At 39.8% G+C, this 27,118-nt stretch overlaps 1 protein-coding gene across 8 annotated transcripts in view; it reads right to left on the minus strand.

The window, feature by feature from the left end:
• Nucleotides 1-19,548: 19,548 nt before the first annotated feature.
• LOC106873176 (catenin beta) overlaps nucleotides 19,549-27,118 on the minus strand; it is an 81,352-nt gene continuing 73,782 nt past the window's right edge. For all 8 annotated transcript variants that reach the window (XM_052973244.2, XM_014920407.3, XM_089364005.1 and 5 more), the window contains exons 14-16: nucleotides 26,148-26,272; nucleotides 22,939-23,128; nucleotides 19,549-21,038 (exon numbers count right to left, since the gene is read on the minus strand). In XM_052973244.2, the coding sequence (XP_052829204.1) occupies nucleotides 20,836-21,038; nucleotides 22,939-23,128; nucleotides 26,148-26,272 (518 nt within the window). In that variant the 3' untranslated portion in view covers nucleotides 19,549-20,835. The remainder of the gene's footprint in view (nucleotides 21,039-22,938; nucleotides 23,129-26,147; nucleotides 26,273-27,118) is intronic.

Raw genomic sequence — 27,118 nt, forward strand, 5'->3', positions numbered from 1 at the left:
TGTGGTGTTGATGTTGAACAAGCATAACTCAAGCACAAAGACACGTACATCAATTTAACGAAACAAAACCCTATCTCGTTATATACGTAAAACAATATCATCGAGGACAAAAAAAAAAAATTGCTGGACGGAAATAAAGAAAGAAAAAGAGGAAAAAGTAATATAACTAGAACCCTCTTTGCCGACCATCACCAAGTGCATTAACAACAACACCAACACCTTGACTGCCGTAATAATATTCTTGAAGAGATAAAGTACAAGAGTAAGTGGTGTTGAAACTATCGGGGCAAATTAATGTGTAATACGGCCAATGAAGGAAATAGTAAATTAGCCGATTGCAAGTATTCATAAGTGGAAGTTATGGTTGTAACACGATATAAATTTTCAAGTAATTTGTCGCACGCTTTCGTCAACTTAAGAGGGAGAATTGAGTTTGTAATATGCCGTTTGTGCTATAGGATGACTTTATTTCATACATTAGCCACTTTAAAATGGCCGCAAGCTTTCTTTCCTTTTCCAAATCTACATTGTGTGATTTTGTTTGTGGTTTTGCTTGTCCTTGAAATATTATATATATACATTATATATTTATTACCACTTGTTGCAGTATGAAATATAAATAGTCAGTTGGTCTTCCTTGTTAAAATGTAGCTTTCCTAAGCAGACATATCATAGTTAATCTGATGTTACACCCATAATAATATTTTTTTTAAATGTGTGCTGTTGTTCAATGTATCCGCGAAAGTGTACTTGAGATAAATATAAATATTCTTTTCCACTCTAGACACAAGGCCTAATATAAACATTGTGGAAGCTAAAAAATCTTTCAATCATGACAACATCACAAACTAAAATTATTTAGAACTTGATTTAGTTTCACTTCAATACAAATACAGTTTCCTTCTGCTATGAAGTGTGCCTATCTATCGTATTTAAAGTTAAATCTTTTTAATGATATCAGCTATAAAGAGCAATGACATTTTTGGTCAGTAGACATCGCAGTAGCTATTAATTCTCTCTCTCTCTCTCTCTCTCTCTCTCACACACACACCATAAAAGATGTTGATAGAATTCCCATTGTGGAGGGAGTCCTTTACCATCTCCACGATGGTGAATTCTGTCAGCGTCTTCTCAATGTCACGTATAAAAGTTACACGTCTCTTAAGATTTCACTATAATTTTTGATTATATAAGTTGCGTTGTATAACAAATAATTAGTGAAATGTATGTAAGATGATGTAATAAAATATCTTATAAACAATTTCACATGATTTGTTTTGTTTTCTATATACATTATGTAATACTCAAACACGGGTTTCATAATAAGGGAGGCAGTTACAATACATGAATGGAAATACACGGAGTTCTAAATACTGTTTATCTGCCGAGCAATTTAAATTGCACTGGACAAATATATATATACGTGGAGTGAAGACCACAGACTAGCATGGAAACAATTAAACGGGATAAAAATACAATTAAACATGGAGCACCTCTTGTCAGCCATGTGGACCATAATCAGTGTAGTTTCAATGCGTTTAAACTTCGGAGACTTTATTCCATGACACTACTACTCTGGTTGCGTCAGTGATTGTAAACATCATTGAAGTGATAAATATTCTTTTCTACTCTAGGCACAAAGCCCGAAAATTTTGTGGGGAGTGGTCCAGTCTATTAGATCGACCCCAGTACGCAACTGGTACTTAATTTATCGACCCCGAAAGGATGAAAGGCAAAGTCGACCTCGGCGGAATTTGAACTCAGAACATAAAGACAGACGAAATACCTATTTCGTTATTGCCCACAAGGGGTTAAACATAGAGGGAACAAACAAGAACAGACGAACGGATTAAGTCGATTACATCGTCCCCAGTGCGTAACTGGTACTTAATTTATCGACCCCGAAAGGATGAAAGGCAAAGTCGACCTCGGCGGAATTTGAACTCAGAACATAAAGACAGACGAAATACCTATTTCGTTATTGCCCACAAGGGGTTAAACATAGAGGGAACAAACAAGAACAGACGAACGGATTAAGTCGATTACATCGTCTCCAGTGCGTAACTGGTACTTAATTTATCGACCCCGAAAGGATGAAAGGCAAAGTCGACCTCGGCGGAATTTGAACTCAGAACATAAAGACAGACGAAATACCTATCTCGTTATTGCCCACAAGGGGTTAAACATAGAGGGAACAAACAAGAACAGACGAACGGATTAAGTCGATTACATCGTCCCCAGTGCGTAACTGGTACTTAATTTATCGACCCCGAAAGGATGAAAGGCAAAGTCGACCTCGGCGGAATTTGAACTCAGAACGTAACGGCAGACGAAATACCGCTATGCATTTCGCCCGGTGTGCTAACGATTCTGCCAGCTCGCCGCCTTAAAATATATTTTTTACTCTATGCACAAGGCCTGAAATTTTCGGGGAGAGGGGAGTCGATTATATTGACCCCATTTACTAGGACGTGTTTTTGGTAATATTACTGGAATTCATTGTGTTTTTGTTTTTATTCGTTTAGAGATCAGTTGGGCTTCTGCTGCTGATACGGTACTTCGGATTCTAGCTTGAATTTCAACCCCTCAAAAGTAGTATCATGTAATAGTCAACCCCATAAACTTGACCTTAAAAAAATGGTCTAAAAAATTTGACTTTTACACGAATATATACGGTGACCCATTACTATGGATTTTCAAAACCCTCGGGCTACAGTTTTTAAAATCGGCGAGATATCATTTAAGGCCCACAATAAGTTATGGCAAAATGTATTTATAGTAACGTAAGAATTCTAGAACCTGGATTGATAGGGAAGAAAAGCACCGATATGCTGACGTATATTACCATACCTTTTCATGTAATCCTTTCTAATAAAGGCACAAGGCCTGAAATTTGGTTTAGGGGAGGAGACTAGTGGATTACATCGACCCCAAAGAGGTCGATAAAGTAAGTACCAGAACGTAGCGACAGACGAAATACCGCTAAGCATTTCGACCGGCGTGCTAACGATTCTGCCAGCTCGCTGCCTTAACTTTTTCATATAATACACACACATATAAGGCGGCGAGCTGGCAGAATTGTTAGAGCGTCGGAAAAGAAATGGGATCCTTTTTAAAACGGGGGCCACATTTTTCATTAACGAAACACTTTGAAACTTGGAACACTGGTAGAATGTGTCATATAAAACATCTTTTTCTCTTAGTCTTCTTTAAAAAAAAAAGAAATCCCTAAGTTATTCCATGTTAAAGTTGTCGTATTTCTGTAATTTCAACCAATCATTGACGTCCATTCAGCCGATATACATTAAGTGCTGACTACATAAACAAACAATTCTGAAACAATTCTATCGGTGATAGGGTTAGGGTTAGGGTTAGGGTTAGGGTAAAACAGCAAATTTAAAAAGAAAAAAGCAAATAAAACGAAGAAAAAAAAAGAAAATGAAAAAAGCAAATAAAACGAAGCTATGGCTTAATCAGCCAAAGGAGTAAATGTAAACAACTGAATACTTGTCAGTGATTGGTTGAAATTATCGAAATAAGACAATTTTTTACATGAAATAAATTCGAATACAAAAATATTTTTCTGTTCTATAACACAAAATAGATAAGTATACGAAGTTTGAAAGTCTTTCGGTACCAAAAACACTACGTAAAACATTAATGAAAAATGTGGCCCCCGTTTTAAAAAAGATCCAAGAAATGTCTAACAGTTTTTCTTACGTTCTGAGTTCTAATTCCAGCGCGGTTGACTTTGCCTTCTCTCTTTCTGTGGTCGACGACAAGCAAGTACTGGTGATCAATTTGCCTCGTCCTTTTAAAATCGCAGGCCTTGGGCCTATATTAAAAACATAATACACATTTATCTTTGTTTAAAGAGCCAGTCGGTTTTCACAGTTTATTTACTGCATAGCATAATAATTCGGGATTTAATAATCGAGCGTTTTCCTGTGTGTTTCCTGAGGAGGCATGTAACTTAGGATTATGAAGATCTTATGATGATGATCATGTTTTCACAAATCCATAGAAAATGTGAGAAGAGAGCAACGAGCAGGAATCGAAACAAGAGACAGGACTATTACTTGCTGTAAGCATACCCTCTCTCTACTTTACTGAGCTCGTACAAATTATATTTTCTGCACTAATTTATTATCTTGTTTATATAAAAACCTGTTGAAGTCTTCAATGTTTTCTTTATTATCTACATTAGAACGAAACGCCCTGTTATAATCTAAGGAATGCCGAACTATTAATAGCTGAATTCCACACGTTGACATTGTGAATGTTAATGTACAATGACAGAAGATTAAGAAACAAAAGCTTCAAAGCTAGCGATGTGCTTTTGAAGTTTTGAAAATGTGTGTGAGTAGCAACGAAGTACAAAGAAAGACCAAATCCAGGTAGTTCATAGTATTTTAGAAAGAGGCCAAGTGGAAATGATGTTGAAAAATGATTGATTTGAGAATGTTTACTTGACAGGCGGTAGTGATTTGAGAACTGCATGAAAGGTAGATGGAAATTAAAATTTGAAGTCAAGTTACACACAGTCACACACGCACAGAGGCGGGGAGGTGAGGGAGAAAAAGCAATTTATATTGAAATCATTGACGTTCTGTTTGTCTCTAGGTTTTACAATTGTCGGCCTCGATAGAATATTACAAACCCTTGAAACAAAAATTCACCAGAAAATTTCAAAGACTGATTAAATAATTTTTGTTAGCTTGTTTAATTGAGAATAGTGAATAAATATGTTTTCTTTCGCATACATGTAATTCCGTTTCATAAACTGTGTTACCATTGTAAACAAGCCATATATTGACAGTTAATGAGTAACTTCAAAATGTGTTTAAATAAAACAATCTTAACATGTTTTCCAAGTTAAATTGACTGTTTTTTTTTTCTATATTTCCGTTTATCAATGCCAGTCCTTTAATTTCTATAGCTTTTAAGATAATTTTAACATTAATTTCCAACATTAACAGAAGGGCCATACATTTTCGGAAGGTGCATCGACTCTAGTCCATGTCTCGTATTTATTTTATCGAATAAAACACAGCAAGGCATTTTAATCTGATGCTTTATCAATTCTGCCATTCCACTGTTCTTGAGTTTAATTTAATATTGTATTAACAGAAGGCAGAGAGCTAGCAGAATCGTTAGCACGCCGAGCAAAAATGCTTAACGACATTCAGGCCGTCTTTATATTCAAATACTGCCGAGGTTAACTTTGCCTATCATCTTTTCGAGATCGATAAAGTCCATTACGCATACATATATCGTAAATACAATGAACGTTAAAAAGGACAACATACGAAGTACAAGACTTTGATAAACGCGTTTGCTTCACGCTTTCATAGAGAGAGATAATATTTTCAACGTTTCGGATATTAATCCGTCACCAAACGCTATAGTTTACTAGTGAGTATGACTTAGCATATACCATGCTTTTATAAGTTATTTCGGAACTCTTTGCATGTTCAGGACTTCCTACACCCTTTAACTCAATGGCACATCCAGGATGTAACAGAGAGAGAGAGAGAGAAAGAAAGAGATGCACCAGTGTTCGAGTGGTACTCATTTTCAGGCGAGTAGACTGAAACAGCGTAAAATGAAGCGCTTTGATCAAGGTCACACTAGACCAGGAACTGAACCCGTGACCTTATGATCGTGAGTTGAACGCCCCGAACCATTAGGCCACGCGCCTTCACTGTTAAATACATGTATAATTAATAAAACCAAATACGCAATAGTTTTCTTTTTCTCTTTTTTTTAAAAAATAAACTTTTCTCTTACTATTTTGCATGTTGTGTGGCCATGCTGGGGCACCAACTTTCCATGCAAAGTGCAACAGTTTTTTTTTTCTCCAATGTCGCAGGAAATGAAAGACACTGAGAACCACTGCAATAGAGCAGAGCTCTGCAACTGGTATGCAGTGGAACACTCGTGTGCCATGAGACGGTGCTAGGTGTGCCGCAGTGTAACCTGAATATAATTTTTTTCCCCATACTTTTAGTTATATTTTTAGTTCAGGTGTACCGCCGAATTTTGAAAAGAATATAAGTGTGCCGCAAGTAAAAAAAGGTTGCGGAGCTCTGTGATTGAGTGTCTAAAAATGTATTGGATTCGATTAGAGGTCAAAGAATTTTAGGTGAAGGATATTCTCTACTCTAGGCACAAGGCCCGAAATTTTGGGGGAGGGGGATAGTCGATTAGATCGACACCAGTACGCAACTGGTACTTAATCTATCGACCCTGAAAGGATGAAAGGCAAAGACGACCCTGGCGGAATTTGAACTCAGAGAGTAAAGACAGACGTGCCGTGCTAACGTATCTGCTAGCTCGTCGCCATAGGCGAAGGATTTACTTGGATGATTGTATCTGTCAAAAGTGTTGTCTTAGGAGAAAAAAGAAAAAAAAAAGCACTTTGGTCAAGGTGGTCCTAAATATACCAAAGTCAAGAAGGTCACGGTTGGAATGCCTTTGATGAGAGGTTTGCTCAATAAATGTTTTCAGAATAAAGTGAATCAAACTTTTTGGGGGAGGACATTAATATCTCTTAACTTTTATTATTATTGTTATTTTCAGTTATAAGACTATGGCCTTGCTGGGTCATCGCCTTAAAAGGTTTTAGTCGAACAGATGAACCCCAGTAGTTACTTTTTTAAAGTTTGGCACTTACTTTATCGGCACTTTTGCCGAACCGCTAAGTTACTGGGACGTAAACAAACCAACACCAATTGCCAAGCGGTGGGGGAAACAAAACACAAATACAAAGTTAAACAGCTTTAACTGAGATTCGGGACATTTTGCAGGCTGGATCCTCTCCATACCATTTGTTTTTCCATTCCGATTGAGCAAAGCTACACCCAAATTAGCTCCAGGAATGACAATCCGCAGTCATATTAGTATATCGGGGACTAAATCATTTAATTTCGTCGTCGTCGTCATGTATCATGTGTGTGTGTTGGCACTCCGTCGTTTACGACGTCGAGGGTTCCAGTTGATCCGATCAACGGAACAGCCTGCTCGTGAAATTAACGTGCAAGTGGCTGAGCACTCCACAGACACGTGTACCCTTAACGTAGTTCTCGGGGAGATTCAGCGTGATACAGTGTGACAAGGCTGACCCTTTGAATTACAGACACAACAGGAAGTAAGAGTGAGAGAAAGTTGTGGTGGAAGAGTACAGCAGGGTTCGCCACCATCCCCTGCCGGATCCTCGTGGAACTTAAGGTGTTTTCACTCAATAAACACCCACAACGCCCGGTCTGGGAATCGAAACCGCGAGTCTGCTGCCCTAACCACTGGGCCATTGCGCCTCCACTCATGTATCATACTCCTGCAGCGTATTGATGACACTGCATCATCATCATCATCATCATCATCATCATCATCATCATCATCATACTGCTATCTTTAATACATCTGTTTCCTTAACTGAATTCCAATGTGTTTCGTGAGATGATATTTTCATGTACTGCAAATATAAAGTGACGCGAGTTCTCCAGCTGCTTTGTCACTTCCTGTCCATGATATTGTCCATCTATTACGTTCTTTGATTGCCTCTTGAACCAATTACCCTTTACATTTCCTTCTATGATAATGTTTTCCAGACATCTGCTTCTTCGAATATGGTCGCAATGGACGAGCATTTGTTTTTTTTTCTTTCTACAGTGTTCAGGAGCTGTTGTCTTTCATTTACTTGTAACACGCAGAGCGATTTTTTTATTAAAGATTCACGAGTGCAGATATAGCTGTGAGGTTCAGAAGTTCACTTCTCAACAATGTGGTTTCGGGTTCAATCTCACTGCTCGATGCCTTGGGCAAGTGTCTTTTATAATAATTCTGAGTTGCCAAAAGCATTGAGAGTGAAATTTGGTAACGGAAAACTTCGGAATTTCGTTGAAGAAATCGTTTTCCGTTATTTGATTGGTCGACTGCATTCTTCAACCAGTTTAAGGCCATCGTTTGGCACCTTGGCACCAAAGTGTTAGAAATGTTCGGGACCCCAAGTTTGACGAATAACTTCCTCTCACCTATGATGGAGGCCCTAAAAATGGGTCATGACATGGTCTCTGTCCTTTTTTGTCTAAGTAAATCCGAAGAAAAAAAAACTTAAAACAAAAACAGAATTTGATTTTAGGTAATTTAGTTGTTATTTCTAGCAAATCGAATGACCGCATAGAGGCTAACTTCAACGTCACTTTTTATATTTTCGGTATATGAAAATATCTGTGGAGGCGCAATGACCCAGTGGTTAGGGCAGCGGACTCGCGGTCATAGGATCGCGGTTTCGATTCCCAGACCGGGCGTTGTGTTTATTGAGCGAACACACCTAAATCTCTTTTATCACAACTTTCTCTTACTTCCTGTTTCTGTTGTGCCTATAATTCAAAGGGTCAGCCTTGTCACACCGTGTCACGCTGAATATCTCCGAGAACTACGTTAAGGGTACACATGTCTGTGGAATGCTCAACCACTTGCACGTTAATTTCACGAGCAGGCTGTTCCGTTGATCGGATCAACTGGAACCCTCGACGTCGTAAGCGACGGAGTGCCAACAACAATATGTCACTTCACAAAACACATCGGGATGTGGTTAAGGAAGACAGATGTGTCAAAGATAGCAGTATTGATGATGAAGACGATTGAAATGACGACGACGATGATGATGATAGCGGTAGTGTTGGTGATGACGGTGATAATGATGATTGCAATGCTGATGGTACTGGTATTTATAGTAGTAATGATGATGATGATGATGGCGATGACGACGGAAGCGACGTTGACGAATCCCTCTAGACTGAGCGAATTACTGCTCGGCACAAAGAAACAAACGGGAATAAACCTATCGACCCCTCAACCGAACGGCTCCTTTCATCTTTGCCTTCTCCACCTCACTCTCTATTGAAGTGACAACCTTGTTTACTGTATCTCGTTTCGATTCTCCTTCAGCACTTAAAGGAAGGTATTTCTCTCTGAAGTACACATGAACCTAACCACACAGTCTTAGAAATGAAAGAATAAATAAATAAATAAATAAATAAATAAATAAAAAGCTATTTTAGATTATAATTTTCCAGACTATTAACTTCATCTTTCGAGTATATATTTACAATTATTAAAATATCCTCACTACATTTCCACCGGTAGTTTAGTGCAAAAGAAGGGAGACTCGCGGCCTTAGAGACGCATAGGTCGGAAGATGTCGGGATTTTGAGGATAAAATAAAACACATTTTCAATGCTTATAATATGAGAGTAATATAATTACCCAAGCTTGCCTCCAAACCACATGCTTCCGAGTTCAGTCTCACGTGACGCCTTGGGCGAGTATCTTCTAAGACTTGTGAGTGGATTTGGTAGACGGAAACTGAAAGAAGCCCATGTCACACACGCACTTATATATATATATCTGTATGTATGTCTTTGTGTCTGTATTTGTCCCCCACCACCGCTTGACAGCCGGTGTTGGTGCGTTTATGTCCCCTGTAACTTAGCGGTCCGGCCAAAGAGACCGATAGAATAAGCCCCCGGCTTTTTGAAAAAAAAAAGTCTTGGGGTCGATTCATTCGACTAAAACCCTTTCCGTCATTGATCTGTACGTTCGTTAGCTATTCCTAGTGGCTTTTCGCCAGTGACGCCACCAAAAGTGAACAATACCAACGTTAAAGGCAGGAAATTGCAATGATCTTTTGGACGTTGACTGATGAGAAATAAGCTTCGAATTCTTGTAATGTTTTTGTAATATTTCCTTTTGTTGTGTTTTCGTTACATTATATATATATACGTTAAATTATATATTTCGTTAAATTATATATATTACGGGGAGGGACGTAAACACAACACCGGTTGTCAAGCGGTGATGGGTGACAAACACAGATACGAATACACACGACCGGCTTCTTTCAGTTTCCGCCTAACAAATCCACTTTCAAGAGTTTGGTCACCTGGGCTTATAGACAATTTGCCCAAAGTGCCACACTGTGGGACTGAACCTGAAACCATGTGGTTGGGAAGCAATCTTCTTACTACACAACCACACTTGCACACACACATTGTAGCTACGGGAAGGGGTAAGAAGTTGATGTGGCTCGGTTGAAGCTTTTATGGGGCGGTACTTTTATAAGTCTGTATACACTGTTGGGTCCCGTGGAGCGGTAAACTCAATGGTTACAAGGCGGCATTCCGAGACAGCCAGGTTGTGGAAAGTCGGTTTCAGCTTACGAGGATGACATCACCATCATCGTAACCGAAATGGACCACCTACAGAAAGTAGGCAAGGCCATAGAGGTTTACGAGACGGTGGCAGGAGCAAAGGTTAATCGTGAAAAGTCAGTCGGCTTGCAGCTCGGCACCTGGAGAGGCAAGTCGATGCCTCCAGATAGCGTCGTGGGACGTTGGACGGAGGGTCCGATTAAGTTGCTAGGAGTTTGGTTTGGACCAGACCTCCAAATAGAGAAGAACGGGGCCGAGGTAACGAGCTGGGTGACCCACATAGTCAAGACCTGGTCTTGGCGGTGGCTATCCCTGAAAGGGAGGGCGGAGGTGGCCAATGTGTTCATCGCATCGGTTATCACCTATCACCTAACCGTCGTTCCTTGCCCTGATTCGTGGTTGATCAAGCTGGAAAGACAGCTCTTCCGCTTTTTGTGGAAGTGCTCGAAACCGCTTGTGAGGCGCTCTATTTGCTGTCAACAACCGTTAAAGGGTGGGCTAGGGATGCCTTGGCTGTTGATGCGCAGACATGCGCTGAGGTTGAGGCATCTTTGGCTCTACCTGGATGGTGAACGGGTGTGGTCTCCGCTGGCGAAGCAGATGTTTCCCAAGTTCACTAGTTTCGGTGGATGGGAAACCTGGTTGAATCGAAGATCGAAGTTGGATACATGGTACAACGGAGTGACGCAAAGCACTCCTGTTATTCCGTCGCTCAGGCAATAACTGCGGTGGGGGTTCCACCGCATTCTTCTATAGAGGGCTTGTAGAGGCGAAATGTGATGACACCTTAGGGGAAACCCTATGTCTCGACGATAATCAGCTGACCAGTCTGCTCCAACGTACATTCGAGCCGAAGACCCTGGATAACTTTCAGAAGTCTCTGGCATGGCAATGTTACCGAGGAGCCTTACCTGTTCGGGACGAACTCGCAAGGCATGGTGGCCCCGACCCTCCGACTTATCCAAGATGCGAGCGGGACAGGAAAACCGTTACGCACGCTATTGTACAATGTTCGGAGGGTGCCGGATGTGTGGGTATGCGCTGAACAACTGTTGTCAGGTACAGGAAGAGTACAGCTATCGACTGAGTCTATAGTAAAAATTGAGCCGCCTGATTTCCTCTCGAAAGAAGGTAAGATTTGTTTTCTCACTGTGGTAGCAATTGCGAGACAGGTAATTTGGAGAACGAGGATGAAAGAGTTAAGGTCGGGCATTTTCATCTCTGGCTCTGCACTGATGAATTATTTCACCTTCCATCTTAAAAGGAAAATAGAGCTAGAGAGGAAATACCTGACTGCGAAAACGTTTGTGAATCGATGGAAGAATGTAGCACGAATGTTGCGAGTGAATGTAACCTCATGACTGCGATACGGGCTTTATCTGAAGTGGCGAGGCGGGGCTCGTGGGGTCCGTGCTAAACTCGTCTTCCTATCCATCCGTAATGTCTTCCGGTCTGTCCTATCATCCATTTTATTTATTTCATTGTGTTAATTTTTTAAAGGCATGTTTTTGTTCTTTCATTCGTATTTCTGACCCTAAAAATCAGACCGTGTTGTCCCCTCTATGTCAGCCCTTTGTGGGTAATAAAGAAAACAAACTCAATGGTTAGAAGTGTTCGGGCTCCCAAGCTTGAGGAATAACTAAAAAAAAAAAAATAGAAAACTAGTTATGACATGGTAGATACGGAAAAAAAAAATCACAGGGTTTGATTTGAGAATAATTAATATTCACAATGAATGTTTTATTACATTTTTACGCATAGTTTAGAACATTTAAAATTTAGCTCAGACTAGATTACACAAAATTCCAAGGGTCCCTCGGATATGTACGTATGTGTGTCGATATGTGTATGTATGTATGTTTTTTTCTCTTTTTAATTTAGAATAAATTTTGACCGGCCACCTACTTGGTAGTAAAGTTGTGAAGGGAAGCATCTTGTTTTGTTCATCATCCTTTAAATCTTGAAAAGGTCTTGCAGATTTTTATAGTCCCAGATATGTATGTATGTATGCGCTGGCATATATGAAAAAGGCCTCTTGCCTTGGTCTAGAGAATAAGAAGGTTGCTGGTATTTACTCCTATGAGTAGACTGATCATCAAAGGCGTCCCACCCTTGAAAATTGTCTGTCTCCTCCACCTCTCTCTCTCCTTTGAAAGCGAACGGAAATAAACTCGCGGTTTTAGAGAAAAAAAAGTCATATTTTATTACCGACGAATTATCAGCCCCACCTAAAACTTTAGAGTATTTTTGGTATGATCTCTTAGTCTTCGGTACGTTTTGGTTATCTCACCCCCATTAAAAAAACTAGGTTATCTCCCCACTCAAAAATTGAGTTTATGTGGCAATGAGATTGAATTAGAAGAGTTAGATCCTTTTGATTCAATACTTCAACACATTGTTAACGTTTGGCCTCCTCAATAGGAATGCTATGATGTGTTGTAAAAATATTATCAGATTCAATAAGTAGTTTAATTCTATCAGTTTTCATGTTCATTAATTTTTTCATTTTTCTTTTGTTTTACTGAGAGTTAAACAATTTTTTTAGTTGAGAGAGATAATCAAAAGTACCGATATTTCTCGTAAAACGGGGGGAAGTAACCCAATTTTTTTAAATGGGGGTGAGATAACCAAAAAGTACCTAGTCTTCTTTCTCTGCCATAGCGTTTGACAGGTTTTAAAAATTTACAGTTATTTTAATCTTATTTAACACAAGAACGTGTCCGCTCCTTTTTCAATCCCAACAACCTCCTCTTTCTGAGAAACACTACTTTAGAATAAGTCTCTTCTATGAAGTCGTTCAAAGGTGAGTGTTACTATAAATAATAGCTTATATTGTTGTTGGCACTCCGTCGCTTACGACGACGAGGGTTCCAGTTGATCCAATCAACGGAACAGCCTGCTCGTGAAATTAACGTGCAAGTGGCTGAGCACTCCGCAGACACGTGTACCCTTAACGTAGTTCTCGAGGAGATTCAGCGTGACAAGGCTGGCCCTTTGAATTACAGGCACAACAGAAACAGGAAGTAAGAGTGAGAGAAAGTTGTGGTGAACGAGTACAGCAGGGCTCGCCACCATCCCCTGCCGGTCTGGGAATCGAAACTACGATCCTATGACCGCGAGTCCGCTGTCCTAACCACTGGGCCATTGCGCCTCCACTAATAGCTTATAATATACTAGGTAAAAAACAAACAATGCTTGGACGAACCCCTCCCACACCGAAAGATGGATAGGCTGCCACGGAATTTTAACGGTGTATTTATCGTATACCAATGGTCGGGATATCATTACACCAAGACGACTCTTCGATGTTCAACCAGCCAAATTACAAGCTTTAATCTTGCCGTATTAAAGTGTGTATAGATATATATTCTATATATAAAAAGTGAGTTAGTAGTTTGAAATAAGATCTTAACCGCTCATCTTTGACATTTAGACAACTATTTATTTCGAGCCAGACAGTTTCAAATGACTATAATTTGTCTGACGTTTTTACTCTCTTGTTCAAAGTGTCAGGCACTGGGACAGAACCAGAAAGCATATGGTTGGGAAACAAGCTTCTTAACCACACAGACATGCTTGCGTCTGAAACAGAAATCGCACGTACACAGTAATAACATATTTGTTTATTTGCAGTTTAGTCAACAAATGGAATGACGCAGAATATATTAATGTATATAAGACGACATAATTTAACAGTCCATGTCAATTTGACTGAAGTTTGTGATTTATTACGTGTCTTGTCCTTAGAGATACGTAAGTGCTAACAGGGAAATGTTGTCACTGGTGTTGTCATTGAAGACAAATAGCGTATGGTACCTCTTCGCCGCCACCAGATTGATTTAAATCTATTCACGAATGGGTTAAGGTGAAATTATCAGTGCTCTTTCGTACACAATTTCCTTTCTACCTAAAGGTACTGTTTGGTAGCTTTCAACCATGTCGATCCAGGTCAGTTCGGATAAAAAAAAATTAAAGAAAATAGTGGGTTGAAATGTAAACGCTTTCACTTACAAAAGATGTTTGTCGAAACGAATCTAGGAAAAAAATTCACCTGAATATTATTCGTGTTAGTCATCAACATTAAAAATATCGATTAAAAAAAAAAAATTAAGTGTATTACTCTTTTACTTGTTTCAGTCTTTTGACTGTGGCCATGCTGGAGCACCGCCTTTAGTCGAGTAAATTGACCCCGGGACTTATTCTTTGTAAGCCTAGTACTTATTCTATCGGTCTCTTTTTGTCGAACCGCTAAGTTACGGGGACGACGTAAACACACCAGCATCAGTTGTCAAGCGATGTTGGTGGTAGTGGTGGGGGGACAAACACATCTAGATATATATACAATGAGCTTCTTTCAGTTTCTGTCTACCAAGTCCACTCACAAGGCTTTGGTTGGCCAGAGGCTAAAGTAGAAGACACTTGCTCAAGGTTCCATGCAGTGGGACTGAACCCGGAGCTGTGTGGTTGGAAAGCAAGCTTTTTACCACACAGCCATGCCTGCATCTACATCAAAATGTTATATTTTGGATTTTGCCACACCTTGTCGCCATAGGGGCAGGTTGTGTGGTTAAGAAGCTCACTTTGCAACCATGTGGTTTTTGGTTCAATCCTATTGTGCTGTACCTTGGGCAAATGTCTACTACTAGAGCTCCAAGCCAAGCAATGCCTTGTAAGTGAATTCAGCTGACAGAAACAGTGTGAAAACCCCTTGTGTAGTAGGTGTGTTTCTTTGTCCATCAACTCACTCCTTCACAACAACACTTCGTTTGTTTACACCACTGTAACTTAGCAGTATAGTATTTATTGTCTGTTTCTTTTGCCAGAATTTTTAAAAAATCAATGGCGTAGGAGTGGCTGTGTGGTAAGTAGCTTGCTTACCAACCAGTTATGCACTGGGGTCGATGTAATCGACTTAATCCCTTTGTCTGTGCCCTCTATGTTTAGCCCCTTGTGGGCAATAAAGAAATAAGAAGTTCGCCATTATCTTCTGCCAGAGTTGCTTGGAGCTTAAGATTTTCGCTCATAAACACACACGTCGGCCAGACTGAGATTTGAACCCATGACCCCTGCTCTAACCACTAAACCTCTATATCCTTTTACTCTTTTCAGTCATTTGACTGTGGCCATGCTGGAGCACTGCCTTTAGTCGAGCAAATCGACCCCAGGACTTATTCTTTTTTGCCAAACCGCTAAGTTACGGGGGGCGTAAACACACCAACATCAGTTGTCAAGCAATGTTGGTGGGGACTAACACAGACACACAAACATATATACGACAAGCTTCTTTCAGTTTCCGCCTACCAAATCCACTCACAAAGCTTTGGTTGACCTGAGGCTATAGTAGAAGACACTTGCCCAAGGTGCCATGCAGTGGGACTGAACCTGGAACCATGTGGTTGGTAAGCAAGCTACTTACCACACAGCCACTCCTATGCCTGCTAACAATATCACGGTAGTATTGACTACTACTACTTTTCCTTTTATCCACTTTGAGCTAACAAAAGCTGCTATGTAGGTAAACAGCGATCTAGAAGCAGAGGTAGAATATCCTTCTAATTTACATCCCAGCATCATAGGAAAAAAAACACATTAGATAATAGTCTTGGGATTTCTGTGCCTGAAGGGATGATCACAATTGGAATGCTCTTCATCATTGAACTGACCTGGGGCTAAACAACAGATTTATCAATTACAAAAGAATGAAAGGTAGTCAGCACTGACTGGATTCAAACTGAACATTTCATTTTAGAGCCTTGTTGCTTTCATGACTTTACAATATTGTTTTCTACTCTAGGCATAAGGCTTGAAATTTTGGGGGAGGGGGGGGGGGGGCATTTGATTAGATCAATCCCCAGTATGCAACTGGTACTTAATTTATCGACCCCTGAAAGGATGAAAGGCAAAGTCGACCAGATGAAATATCGCTAAGCATTTCACCCGGTGTGCTAACGTTTCTGCCGTCATGACTTTACAATATTGTCTAATAGAAGTTCACACTAAACTCACTGCTTTAATAACAATACAATCATTGTTGCTTGTTCCTTCTTGAGCCATGCCTGGCTTGTAAGGGCCAGTTTTATTGACATATAGGTTCCTAACCTGGATGGGATGCCGGTCCATCACAGGTGAGCTGCTAGATGCAGGAGGAAAAAAAGAGTGCGAGAAAGTTGTGGTGAAGGACTCTGCAGAAGCTTGCCATAGCCTTCTGCCGGAGTCGCGTGGGGCTTTTAGGTGTTTTGCTAACGCACACATCGAACCTTTGACTGCGAGTCCACTGCTCCAACTATTAGGACATGTGCCTCTACAATACAATCAATGCTTTACATTAATTATAATTTCAATGTCCACTTATCTGAGCTTGTGCGGGTCAGCTGGATAATAATGTTCTTGGAGCCAATCCTCACTTGTTTTCAAGCAAAGTAATATTTCTCAATGTTTGACATTAAGTAATTCTATTCAGAGTTCAAATTTCACCAGGGTTGACTTTGCTGTTCATCAGTTGAACATTGGTGGGTGGGTGGGTGTGTCAATGTAATAAACTTAAATGTTTCACCAAAAATCGAAACCAATGTAAAGTAATCACTAAATTGATGACCAATAATCTTTAAATCATCTGATTGGATAAAACTGCAGCTTATTAACTCATTGTTGTTGGCACTCCGTCGCGGGTTCCAATTGATCCGATCAACGGAACAGCCTGCTCGTGAAATTAACGTGCAAGTGGCTGAGCACTCCACAGACACGTGTACCTTTCACGTAGTTGTTGGGGATATTCAGCGTGACAAGGCTGACCCTTTGAATTTACAGGTACAACAGAAACAGGAAGTAAGAGTGAGAGAAAGTTGTGGCGAAGGAGTACAGCAGGGTTCGCCACCATCCCCTGCCGGAGCCTCGTGGAGCTTTAGGTGTTTTCGCTCAATAAACACTCACAACGCCCGGTCTGGGAATCGAAACCACGATCCTATGACCGCAAGTCCATTGCCCTAACCACTGGGCCATTGCGCTTCCACTATTAACTAATTTTCTTTGATTTCTTTTTTTTTTTTAATTAGCAATTAAATACCTTATTGACTTCTATTTTCTATTTATGAGTGACAATTTCACTCTAGGATCTTTATCACAACAGGCAGCATATCCATCTAATATGTATTTTTGGAAATGTCTTATCTACACAGAAAATAAAATAAAAATACTACAGGTGTTTCATCCATTTACATTGCTTTACACCTGAGTTTCTATAAACAAGATTTTTGTAGGAAATATTAATGATAGGACAGCTGTGTAAAGAAGTGGTGATCTCTAACTGTGGAAGAGGTAGACCAAAGAAGACATGGAACAAGGTAGTGAAGCATGATCTTCAAACGTTTGGCCTCAAGGAAGCGATGACAAGTGACCAAGGCCTTTGGCAAGATGCTGTGCTTGAGAAGACTTGTCAAACCAATTAAAATCATAGTTGTGTGGCTGATGCTGGTGTCATATGACACCTGTGCTGGCAGCACATAAAAAGACCCATTACACCCGTGTAGTGGTTGGTGTTAGGGAGAGCAGGCATCCAGCTGTAGAAACCATGCTAAGCCAGACTGGATTTTGGTGCAGCTCTCCGGTTGACCAGTTCCAGTCAAACCGTCCAACCCATGCCAGCATGGAAAGCAGACATTAAATGATGATAATGAAGCTGCTGTTTCACACCATTTTCAACCCAACCTTGTCTTTCTACAAAAAAAAAAAAAAAAAAAAAAAAAAGTATTCATTGGAATGAGATGATTTGGTACAGCTGATTGGACATTCAGCCCTGTTTTGGTGACTAATTTTTGGTGCTGGAGTAAAACATACAAATATCAGTTGTGTTTTCTATGTTGGCATAAGTTGGATGATTTCACAGGAGCTGGCAAGGCCAAGAGTCACACTAGGTTCCATTGTCTGTTTGGCATGGTTTATACAGCTGGATTCTGTTCCTAACAGCGACAACTTTACAGAGGGCGACTGGGTGCTTTTAATGTGGCACCAGCCCCCATATTTTTTTTATGTGGCACCAGTACCGACAGGGTCACCAAGTACTTTGCAGGACAAAAACTCCTCTACTGGGAGTGGGGAAACATAAACAGATAGAAAGAGTGAAAGAGAGTGTGAGCAAGATAATTTATTAATTGAACATGATTGATTAACACTTTACCTCTCATACAGAGAGAGAGCAGGGGAAGGGAATGAGAGAAACATTAAAAAGAATGTCAGATATCAAATAAGTCAACATCGAAACAGTGATGTCAAAATGTCTCATACCCAATATTCCTCAATTAATTGTATAATCTTTCAAAGTTAAGCGAGAAGCCAAGCTTCAACATTTGCCAAAAGCATTTCAGCTGATGATGAAACCACTAAATGGCCGTTTGATTTACAATAACCAGCAGCTAAATTTTCTTCAAATAATACCATACCATCTTCAAAAAATGGATTAAATGCAAAATGGTCAAAGTAAATTCTTGAATATGTTATACGAAAGATGGGGGAAGGGTTAGGGTTGAATGATGGTTGCATGAGACAGGTTCATCACACACAATTATTTGCTCCCCCCCCCCCACAACTCATGGCTACAAAAATGGATCTGAGTGATACCTCTTGGTTTGACTCACTACCTGCATGCCAAAGGACTGCCCTGGAACTACACAACAACAAACTACCGGAGCTGTGTCAACGAGTGGGTCTCTACACAGTTGCTCAACCTGCTAGAAATAGCAACAAAAAATAAAAACATGTTACTGTTTAAATAACGAAAAGGATGGACACATTGTAGTTCTTGGTAAAGAATGATGATAGCTCAACAATGATAACTCTAATGAGAACTTTAGATAGATGATGATGATGATGATGGAGAGCTTGTATCAAAACTTATAGAAAAGCATGTCTCAAAGTCTCCAATTTCAGGCATAAGAAACATTTATTTTTGTGGTTGGACCACCTTTGGAAGTACATATTACCAGAACCTGAGAATTATCTTTCCTACAAAGATTATGGCCAATGTATGTTGTTTATCCCCGTAAACTTGATATTTAATATTTTTGTGACCATATCTCTAATGAAGTACAATGCCTGTGTTGGAATTAATTATGAAAAATAACCTGGAATTTTGAAGGTTTTAGTAAAATATCTAAATGTTTAAATATATTAAGTTGGTATTTTAGAACATGACAAAATAAAGAAAGAAAATTCTTACATAAAAATTATGGTGATAGGTCTTGTTATGAAGTGCAGTATCAGGCAGGTTGGTTTGGATAGGATTGAGAGAGAGAAAGAGAGGTAGAGGAAATAAAATCAATGAAAGAAAACAAAACAAAAGAAAAAAAAAACCCAGTTTATTTATAAAGACATGCATACAGATATTCCTAGTGAGCATGAATACAGCAATATTGCATGGTGGACATATTTGTCCACCGTGAAACTACACTAAAGCACAGGAGAGAAATAGTTCACTAAAGCACAGCTAGAGTGACTACTATTAACTAAGGTGTAACATCCAAAGCAGCAGAGGCATCCATATGGTTGTATTATCTGCTCTATGAGCTGCTATAACTATTAAATGGGATGGTAAAGGAAAAGACAAGTAATAAAGAATACATAAAGCATTATAAGAGAGAGATAGATGGATAGATAGATAGATAGATAAAAAGAGTAGAGATTTAGACAAGAGGGAGAATAAAGCAACAGACAGAAGAAAGAGTGAAGCAATATAGGGGAGATAGACAGACAGATAGATAGATAGATAGAGAGAGAGATGTGTTGAAGGGATAGTAAGGGAGAAACAACAACAAAAATTTAAAAGCCAAAAATATGCAAAAGAAAAAAAAAGGGTTTCAATGAATGAAAAAAGAGAGAAGGGGGAAAATGGAGGAGGGGGAAAGGGATTTGGAAGATTAGTGAAATGAAAATGAACGATTATAATCCAGTGTAAAGTTGTGGATGGGAGAGTGAGGGTGGGGTGGGGAAGGTGGTTGAGAGAAACAGTTATGTTGTTAGTAATGAGAGTCTGGTAATAGTAACTGTAAATAATAAAGAAATAAAAATAATATAAAAAAAAAGTTTGTATATATATATATATACATACACACACAGACAAAAATAGGCGCACAGTTGTGTGCAGCAGCTGGTTTGATATTTAGGGAGAAATAGTCAGCCAAAGGAGGGACGAAGGCCAAAATAATGCAGAGAGGTGACATGGCAGAAAGAAAGAAAGAAAAAAAAAACAGAAAAAAAAAAAACAAAACAAAAAACAAGGATGCATTTGCAGATCCCAGTCCCTAATGGCTAATAAGCCATAACTCTATGAAGAAGAGGCTGGAGGTTGGAATGGCTTCTGCACTATGGTCCAAAGTAAATCAGTAGTGGTAGTGGTGGTGGTGGTGGTGGTGGTGGTGGTGTGGTGAAATGGAGAAAAAGAATGAAGTTTCCATTGAAATGGTAAAGATCAACTGAGTGATATGCATTGTGGACACTTGTTTTTTTTTTTTTGGTTATTTTGTGTTTTTTTTTTCTCTTTCAAGACATGGTACTGTAAAATAATGGATCATGTGGTTTATCAGTAGTTTCGTCCAGTATCTTGATGTACAAAGGTCTTAATATTATTAGTTTATAGGTCAGTGTCATACCAGGCCATGCCCTGGTTGTTGTCTCCTGTGTGGGCAGGTAGGCCAGTATCTAGGTTTTCAAAATTTAAGTCCTCAGCGGGAGGCGGTCCAAGATCTTGTAGGTTATCCATTGGTCCATAGCCACTGCTCTGGTGGCTGCCGATTTCTAGGCCTTGCATAGAATCCACAGGCACCTGATCATATGCTGAAAACAACACAATAAATGGAAACGTAGTAAATTAAACAGACAAGATGTTAGGTTTTAGTTCTAACTTGTAAATGTTAGCAGATCAGCCTGTTTCAAACTGAGTGAAAAGAAGACCATGTCTTCTAGATACTTGTATTCTAAACATATTCAATGCAGTAAACAGACACTAAAATATAATTTTCTATTTCTTATCCCTTTTTGTTCCAACCCACCTGAGACATCTATCTACGATACATAGAAGCCACAAATTTTGAAGTGTCTACCTTATCTTTACATGGAAACTATTTATCCAGCCACATTTGAATAGTTTCAAGATTTCATTGCATTACATAGGTATCATATGTCATGAGAAATATGGTCACAAAAGAATTAAAGAGCAATAACACTCTTACATTTATGTAAACATTTCCTCTTTCATATCTACCTGTGATGGCACTACTTTTCTAAAAGTTTTCCAGGTGATTTAAGTATCTGGCTTGTATTCAAAAACATTCCCAAATTTATGCCAAAGGAAACTATTTTGAATTAACCCTATTCACCCGTAATTAGGCTCGTAATAGATTCATGTTAAACTTAATCACTCAAGTAGGAATTTGAGAGGGAAAACTGTATTATATCCCAGCCTATCTTTGTTGTTAAATTATACAACAACTAAAGGTTATTTACTTTATACATTTAGAGAGAGAGAGATTAGATATTAAGTGGTTAGTATAAATCATACATTCAGCTAAGTCTGGGGACTGCGTTTTGACTTCTGACTGAGGTTAATGAATTTCATTTATGCTCTTGAAAAAGGTATGGCCATCAGTGTCCCTCCTCTTCCCTGTGTTAAACTCGTGATCCTTGCTCCCAAGCAATATATGTTATGTATGTGTACAAAACATATGTACACACAGATATATATTATATATATACATCATAATTACACACAAATATATACACATCATAATTACACATACACACAAATATATACATACATCATATAATTACACATACATAAATATATATACAGACATCATATAATTACACAATATATATATATATAGATAAACTTACTTGGATTATATATAAAATTAATAATAATATACATATATAATTATATAAAGGAAGCAAGGGTGAAAACAACTTTGGAGTTAGGTCGTTTTTGCCCTTGACTACCTGACAAAAATCATTAACATGATTTTTATCCTTATATTCTATTGTGAATTAAATAATATATATATACACATGTAATTACACATACACAAATATATATATATATATATATATACACACACACCATATAATTACACACACAAATATATAAACATCATATAATTACACATACACAAGCTGGTGGTATGTAAAAAGCACCATCCAAACATGGTCGATGCCAGGTCTGCGTGACTGGCTCAGCACCATCCAAATGTGGCTGATGCCAGTGCCGCCTGACTGGCTCCTGTGCTGGTGGCATGTAAAAAGCACTGTCTGATTGTCATCGATGCCAGCACCCCCTGACTGGCTCCTGTGCTGGTGCTATGTAAAAAGCACCCACTACACTCTCAGAGTGGTTGGCATTAGGAAGGGCATCCAGCTGTAGAAACATTGCCAGGTCAGAATTGGAGCCTGGTGCAGCTGCTGGCTTTTCAGAACTCAGTCAAATCGTTCAACCCATGCCAGCATGGAAAATGGACGTTAAACAATGATGAAGACGACACAACTCATAATTACACACAAATATATATAAATATATACACATCATAGGATTACACACACAAATATATATATATATATATATATATATACATACATCATATAGTTAAACACACACAAATATATATACATACACACACTTACAAACACACCTCTCTAAAGAAAAAAATAAATTAGAACTGACAAGAAGACTTTATTCACTCACCTGCTCCCCCACCAGCATTACCTCCCCCGCCACTGCCTGTCCCACCTCCTCTAGTCATGTCACTTTGGTAACCACTCTGCATGCTACCTTGGCTTCCATGGTGCTGTGGAGGGACATATATCTGATCTCTGAAAGTGTCCTCAGCAGGAGGGGGTAGCAAATTGCTGCCCACGTCTGCAAAACCAGGTGGCTGGAAGACAAGAAAAAACAAATAAAAAATTTAACCTTTCAGGGTTGATGTAAGCATTTGAACATTGGGGGTCAATGTAATTAACTCAGCCCCTCCCCTAATATTGTTGACCTTCGGCTGAAATTAAAAAGAACGATCATTATAATTGGAGACAAAGTGGCCTAGTTCCTTTCGAGTGTTGGGCCTCACAGAAGTGAGGTGGCTAAGTTCCTTTCAAGCGTTGGGCCTCATGGAGGCAAAGTGGCTGAGTTTCCGAGTGTTGGGCCTCACGGACGTCAGGTGGCTGAGTTCCTTTTGAGCAGATCTCATAGAGGTAAGGTAGCCAAGTTCTTTTGAGCGGACCTCATGGAGGCAAGGTAGCCAAGTTCCTTTCGAGTATTGGACCTCATGGAGGCCTTTTGTATTATGTTGTGCTTGAGAAGACGGTCCATCAAGCCGAGCAAAATTGCAGCGTGGCAGATACTGAGGTCATGCAAATGGCACCTGTGCCAGTGGCACATAAAAGCACCTATTATCCTCTGAGTGGTTGGCATTAGGAAGGGCATCCAACCGTAGAAAACCATGCCAAATCAGACTGGATTTGGCATGATCTGCGTGACTGGCTCAGTCAAACCATCCAACCCATGCCAGCATGTAATGGACATTAAATTATTATTATTAAGGTAGTAAGCTGGCAGAATTGTTAGCATGTTGGGTGAAACACTCAGCAGCATCTCACCAATCTTTACATTCAGAGTTCAAATTCTGCCAAAGTCGACTTTGTCTTCCATCCTTTCGGGGTTGATAAAGCAAGTACCAGTTGAGCACTGGGGTTGATGTAATCGTCTGTCTCCTCCCACCAAATTTCATCAAGGTGGTGAGCTAGCAGAAACATTAGCAGTATTTCCTCCAGTTAAAATTCCTTCAAGGTTGGACTTTGCTTCTCATCATTTTGAGGTCAGTAAAATAAGTACCAGTGGCATACTGCGGATTGACGTAATTGACTTAACTCCACCCCCTGAAACTGCTGGTCTTGTGCCAAAATTTGAAACCATTATTATTATTATTATTATTAACATTGAAGGTAGCAAGCCAGCAGAATTGTTAGCACACTGGATGAAATGTTTAGCGGTATTTCACCTGTCGTTATGTTCAGAGTTCAAATTCTGCCGAGTTTGTCTTTGCCTTTCATCCTTTTGGGGTCGATAAAATAAGTAGTAGTCAAGTACTGGGGTCGATATGATCGACTTACCCCACTCCGCACAAGTTCAAGGCTTTGTGCCCCCAGTAGAGAGAATTATTATTATTATTAGTCTTGTTATTAAGAGGGTGAGCTGGCAGAATCATTAGCACATCGGGTGAAATGCTTAGTGGTATTTTGTCTGCCTTCGTGTTCTGGGTTCAAATTCCGCTGAGTTCGACTTTGCCTTTCATCCTTTTGGGGTTGATAAATTAAGTACCAGTGAAACACTGGGGTCAATGTAATCGACTATCCCCTCCTCCAAATTTCAGGCCTTGTAAAAAGGATTATTATTACTATTATTATTATTATTATTATTATAAAATCCTGGGAGGTAAATCATCATCATCATCATCGTTTAACGTCCGCTTTCCATGCTAGCATGGGTTGGACGATTTGACTGAGGACTGGTGAAACCGGATGGCAACACCAGGCTCCAGTCTGATTTGGCAGAGTTTCTACAGCTGGATGCCCTTCCTAACGCCAACCACTCAGAGAGTGTAGTGGGTGCTTTTACGTGTCACCCGCACGAAAACGGCCACGCTCGAAATGGTGTCTTTTATGTGCCACCCGCACAAGCCAGTCCAGGGGCACTGGCAACGATCTCGCTCGAAAATCCTACAGGAGCCAGTCAGGCGGTACTGGCAACGGCCACGCTCAAAATGGTGCATCTCATGTGCCACCCGCACAAGAACCAGTCCAGGGGCACTGGCAACGATCTTACTTGGCTTGCCGGGTCTTCTCACGCACAGCCCATTTCCAAAGGTCTCGGTCCGTAGTCATCGCCTCGGTGAGGCCCAATGTACGAAGGTCTTGCCTCACCACCTCAGCCCAGGTCTTCCTGGGCCTACCTCTTCCACGGGTTCCCTCAACTGTTAGGGTGTGGCACTTTTTCACGCAGCTATCCTCCTCCATTCTCACCACATGTCCATACCAGCGCAATCGTCTCTCTTGCACGCCACAACTGATGCTTCTAATGTTCAGCTTTTCTCTCAAGATACTTACACTCTGACGGGTATTCACATTGACATTACACATCCAACGGAGCATACTGGCTTCATTCCTTGCGAGCTTACGTATGTCCTCAGCAGTTACAGCCCATGTTTCACTGCCATGTAGCATGGTTGTTCGTACGCATGCGTCATACAGTCTGCCTTTTACTCTGAGTGAGAGTCCCTTTGTCGCCAGCAGGGGTAAGAGCTCTCTAAACTTTGCCCAGGCTATTCTTATTCTAGCAGCTACACTTTCAGCGCACCCACCCCCACTACTAACTTGGTCGCCCAGATAGCGGAAGCTATCGACTACCTCTAGTTTTTCACCCTGGAATGAGATAGAAGTTGTTTCCTGTTTGTTTGCAGTCTTTATTGCACCTGAACATCTGCCACAAACAAAAACTAACTTGCTAGTTAACCTGCCTTTGATGTTGCTGCACCTCTTATGTGTCCATAGCTTGCACCGGGTACATCTTATAGAGTTACTACCTACTCCTTTTCTACATACTGAGCAGGGCCATCTACCTGAAGGGGTTTGTGTTTTATCTACCTTCCTACTTATTAGGATTTTGGTTTTAGCTAGGTTGACTCTAAGGCCCTTCAATTCTAGACCTTGCTTCCACACCTGAAACTTCTCCTCTAGTTCTGATAGTGACTCCGCAATTAGGGCAAGGTCATCAGCATAGAGGAGCTCCCAGGGGCAACCTGTCTTGAACTCCTCTGTGATTGCCTGGATGTAGAAGAGAATTTTCTTACAGCTGTCTTCAAACAATCTAACATCAAGAAATTAAAATAAATGGCTACTTACTTCTGTCCATGGAATATTTTGGTCTCCTCTGAATAAGGAACTGGTTAGTTCCACAGACAAACGTTTCCTGAAATCATGTGGTTTATCTTCAGACATTCGGAAAAGAACAGCAGCAGCATATGTGGCTGAAGAACAAACAAAAAAAGAAAACAAAACAAAATCAGCCCCTGGTCTTAGATTTAGGATAGATTAATGCTGACTTGTGGCACTTTCTGATAACCATACCCTTATAGAATTAAGAATGAAGTACTGTTGCTGTCTTTACACACTGTGCTATTTGGGTTTTAAGTGTACCCCTGGTCAGTTGGTGATCCCTAACCCCATATAAATTTCTATTGCATAATTTGTTCCTTCACACATACACACAGATGCTGTGTTGGAGCAGCTGTAGTCTATTGAACTGAATATAGCAAATATTTCTAGCAGACAAATGGTGGGATAAAATGCTACGGTGAAGCTAACAGGTGGGATTTTAACTGTCATTTATCTATAAAAATAATTACTGCTCAGCACATTAACCATTTGTTCCACGCTTACAGACCTTGATAATAATATCACAATAAACTATGTTAAGGTTAACTATAATAATGATAGTCTCAAATTTTGGTTTGAGGCCAGTAATTTTGAAGAGTGAGAGTTTGTTGTTTAATAGTATATTTTATGATTTAAATTAGCAGGTTTCCAAAACATATAAGGACTGAAGTTTAAGCTTCACATTGTATATTTGGAAGGATTAATAAAATTTGATGATTATTTATCGTTAGTCATGACCATGTAATATCTTGTAAGAGGGCAAATCAATTTTACAAATGTGCTGGTGCCATGTAAAAAGCACCCATGCTGTTGCCTGGCACTACATAAAAAGCACCCATGCCATTGCCCAGCACCACATAAAAAGTACCTGTGCTGGCGTCATGTAGAGAGCACCCAGTACACCACTCTTAATTGATGATGATGATGCTGTTTCTTTA

The sequence above is a fragment of the Octopus bimaculoides genome, chromosome 1 (genome assembly GCF_046866305.1).
Source record: "Octopus bimaculoides isolate indiv1 chromosome 1, ASM4686630v1, whole genome shotgun sequence".
Lineage (NCBI taxonomy): Eukaryota > Metazoa > Mollusca > Cephalopoda > Octopoda > Octopodidae > Octopus > Octopus bimaculoides.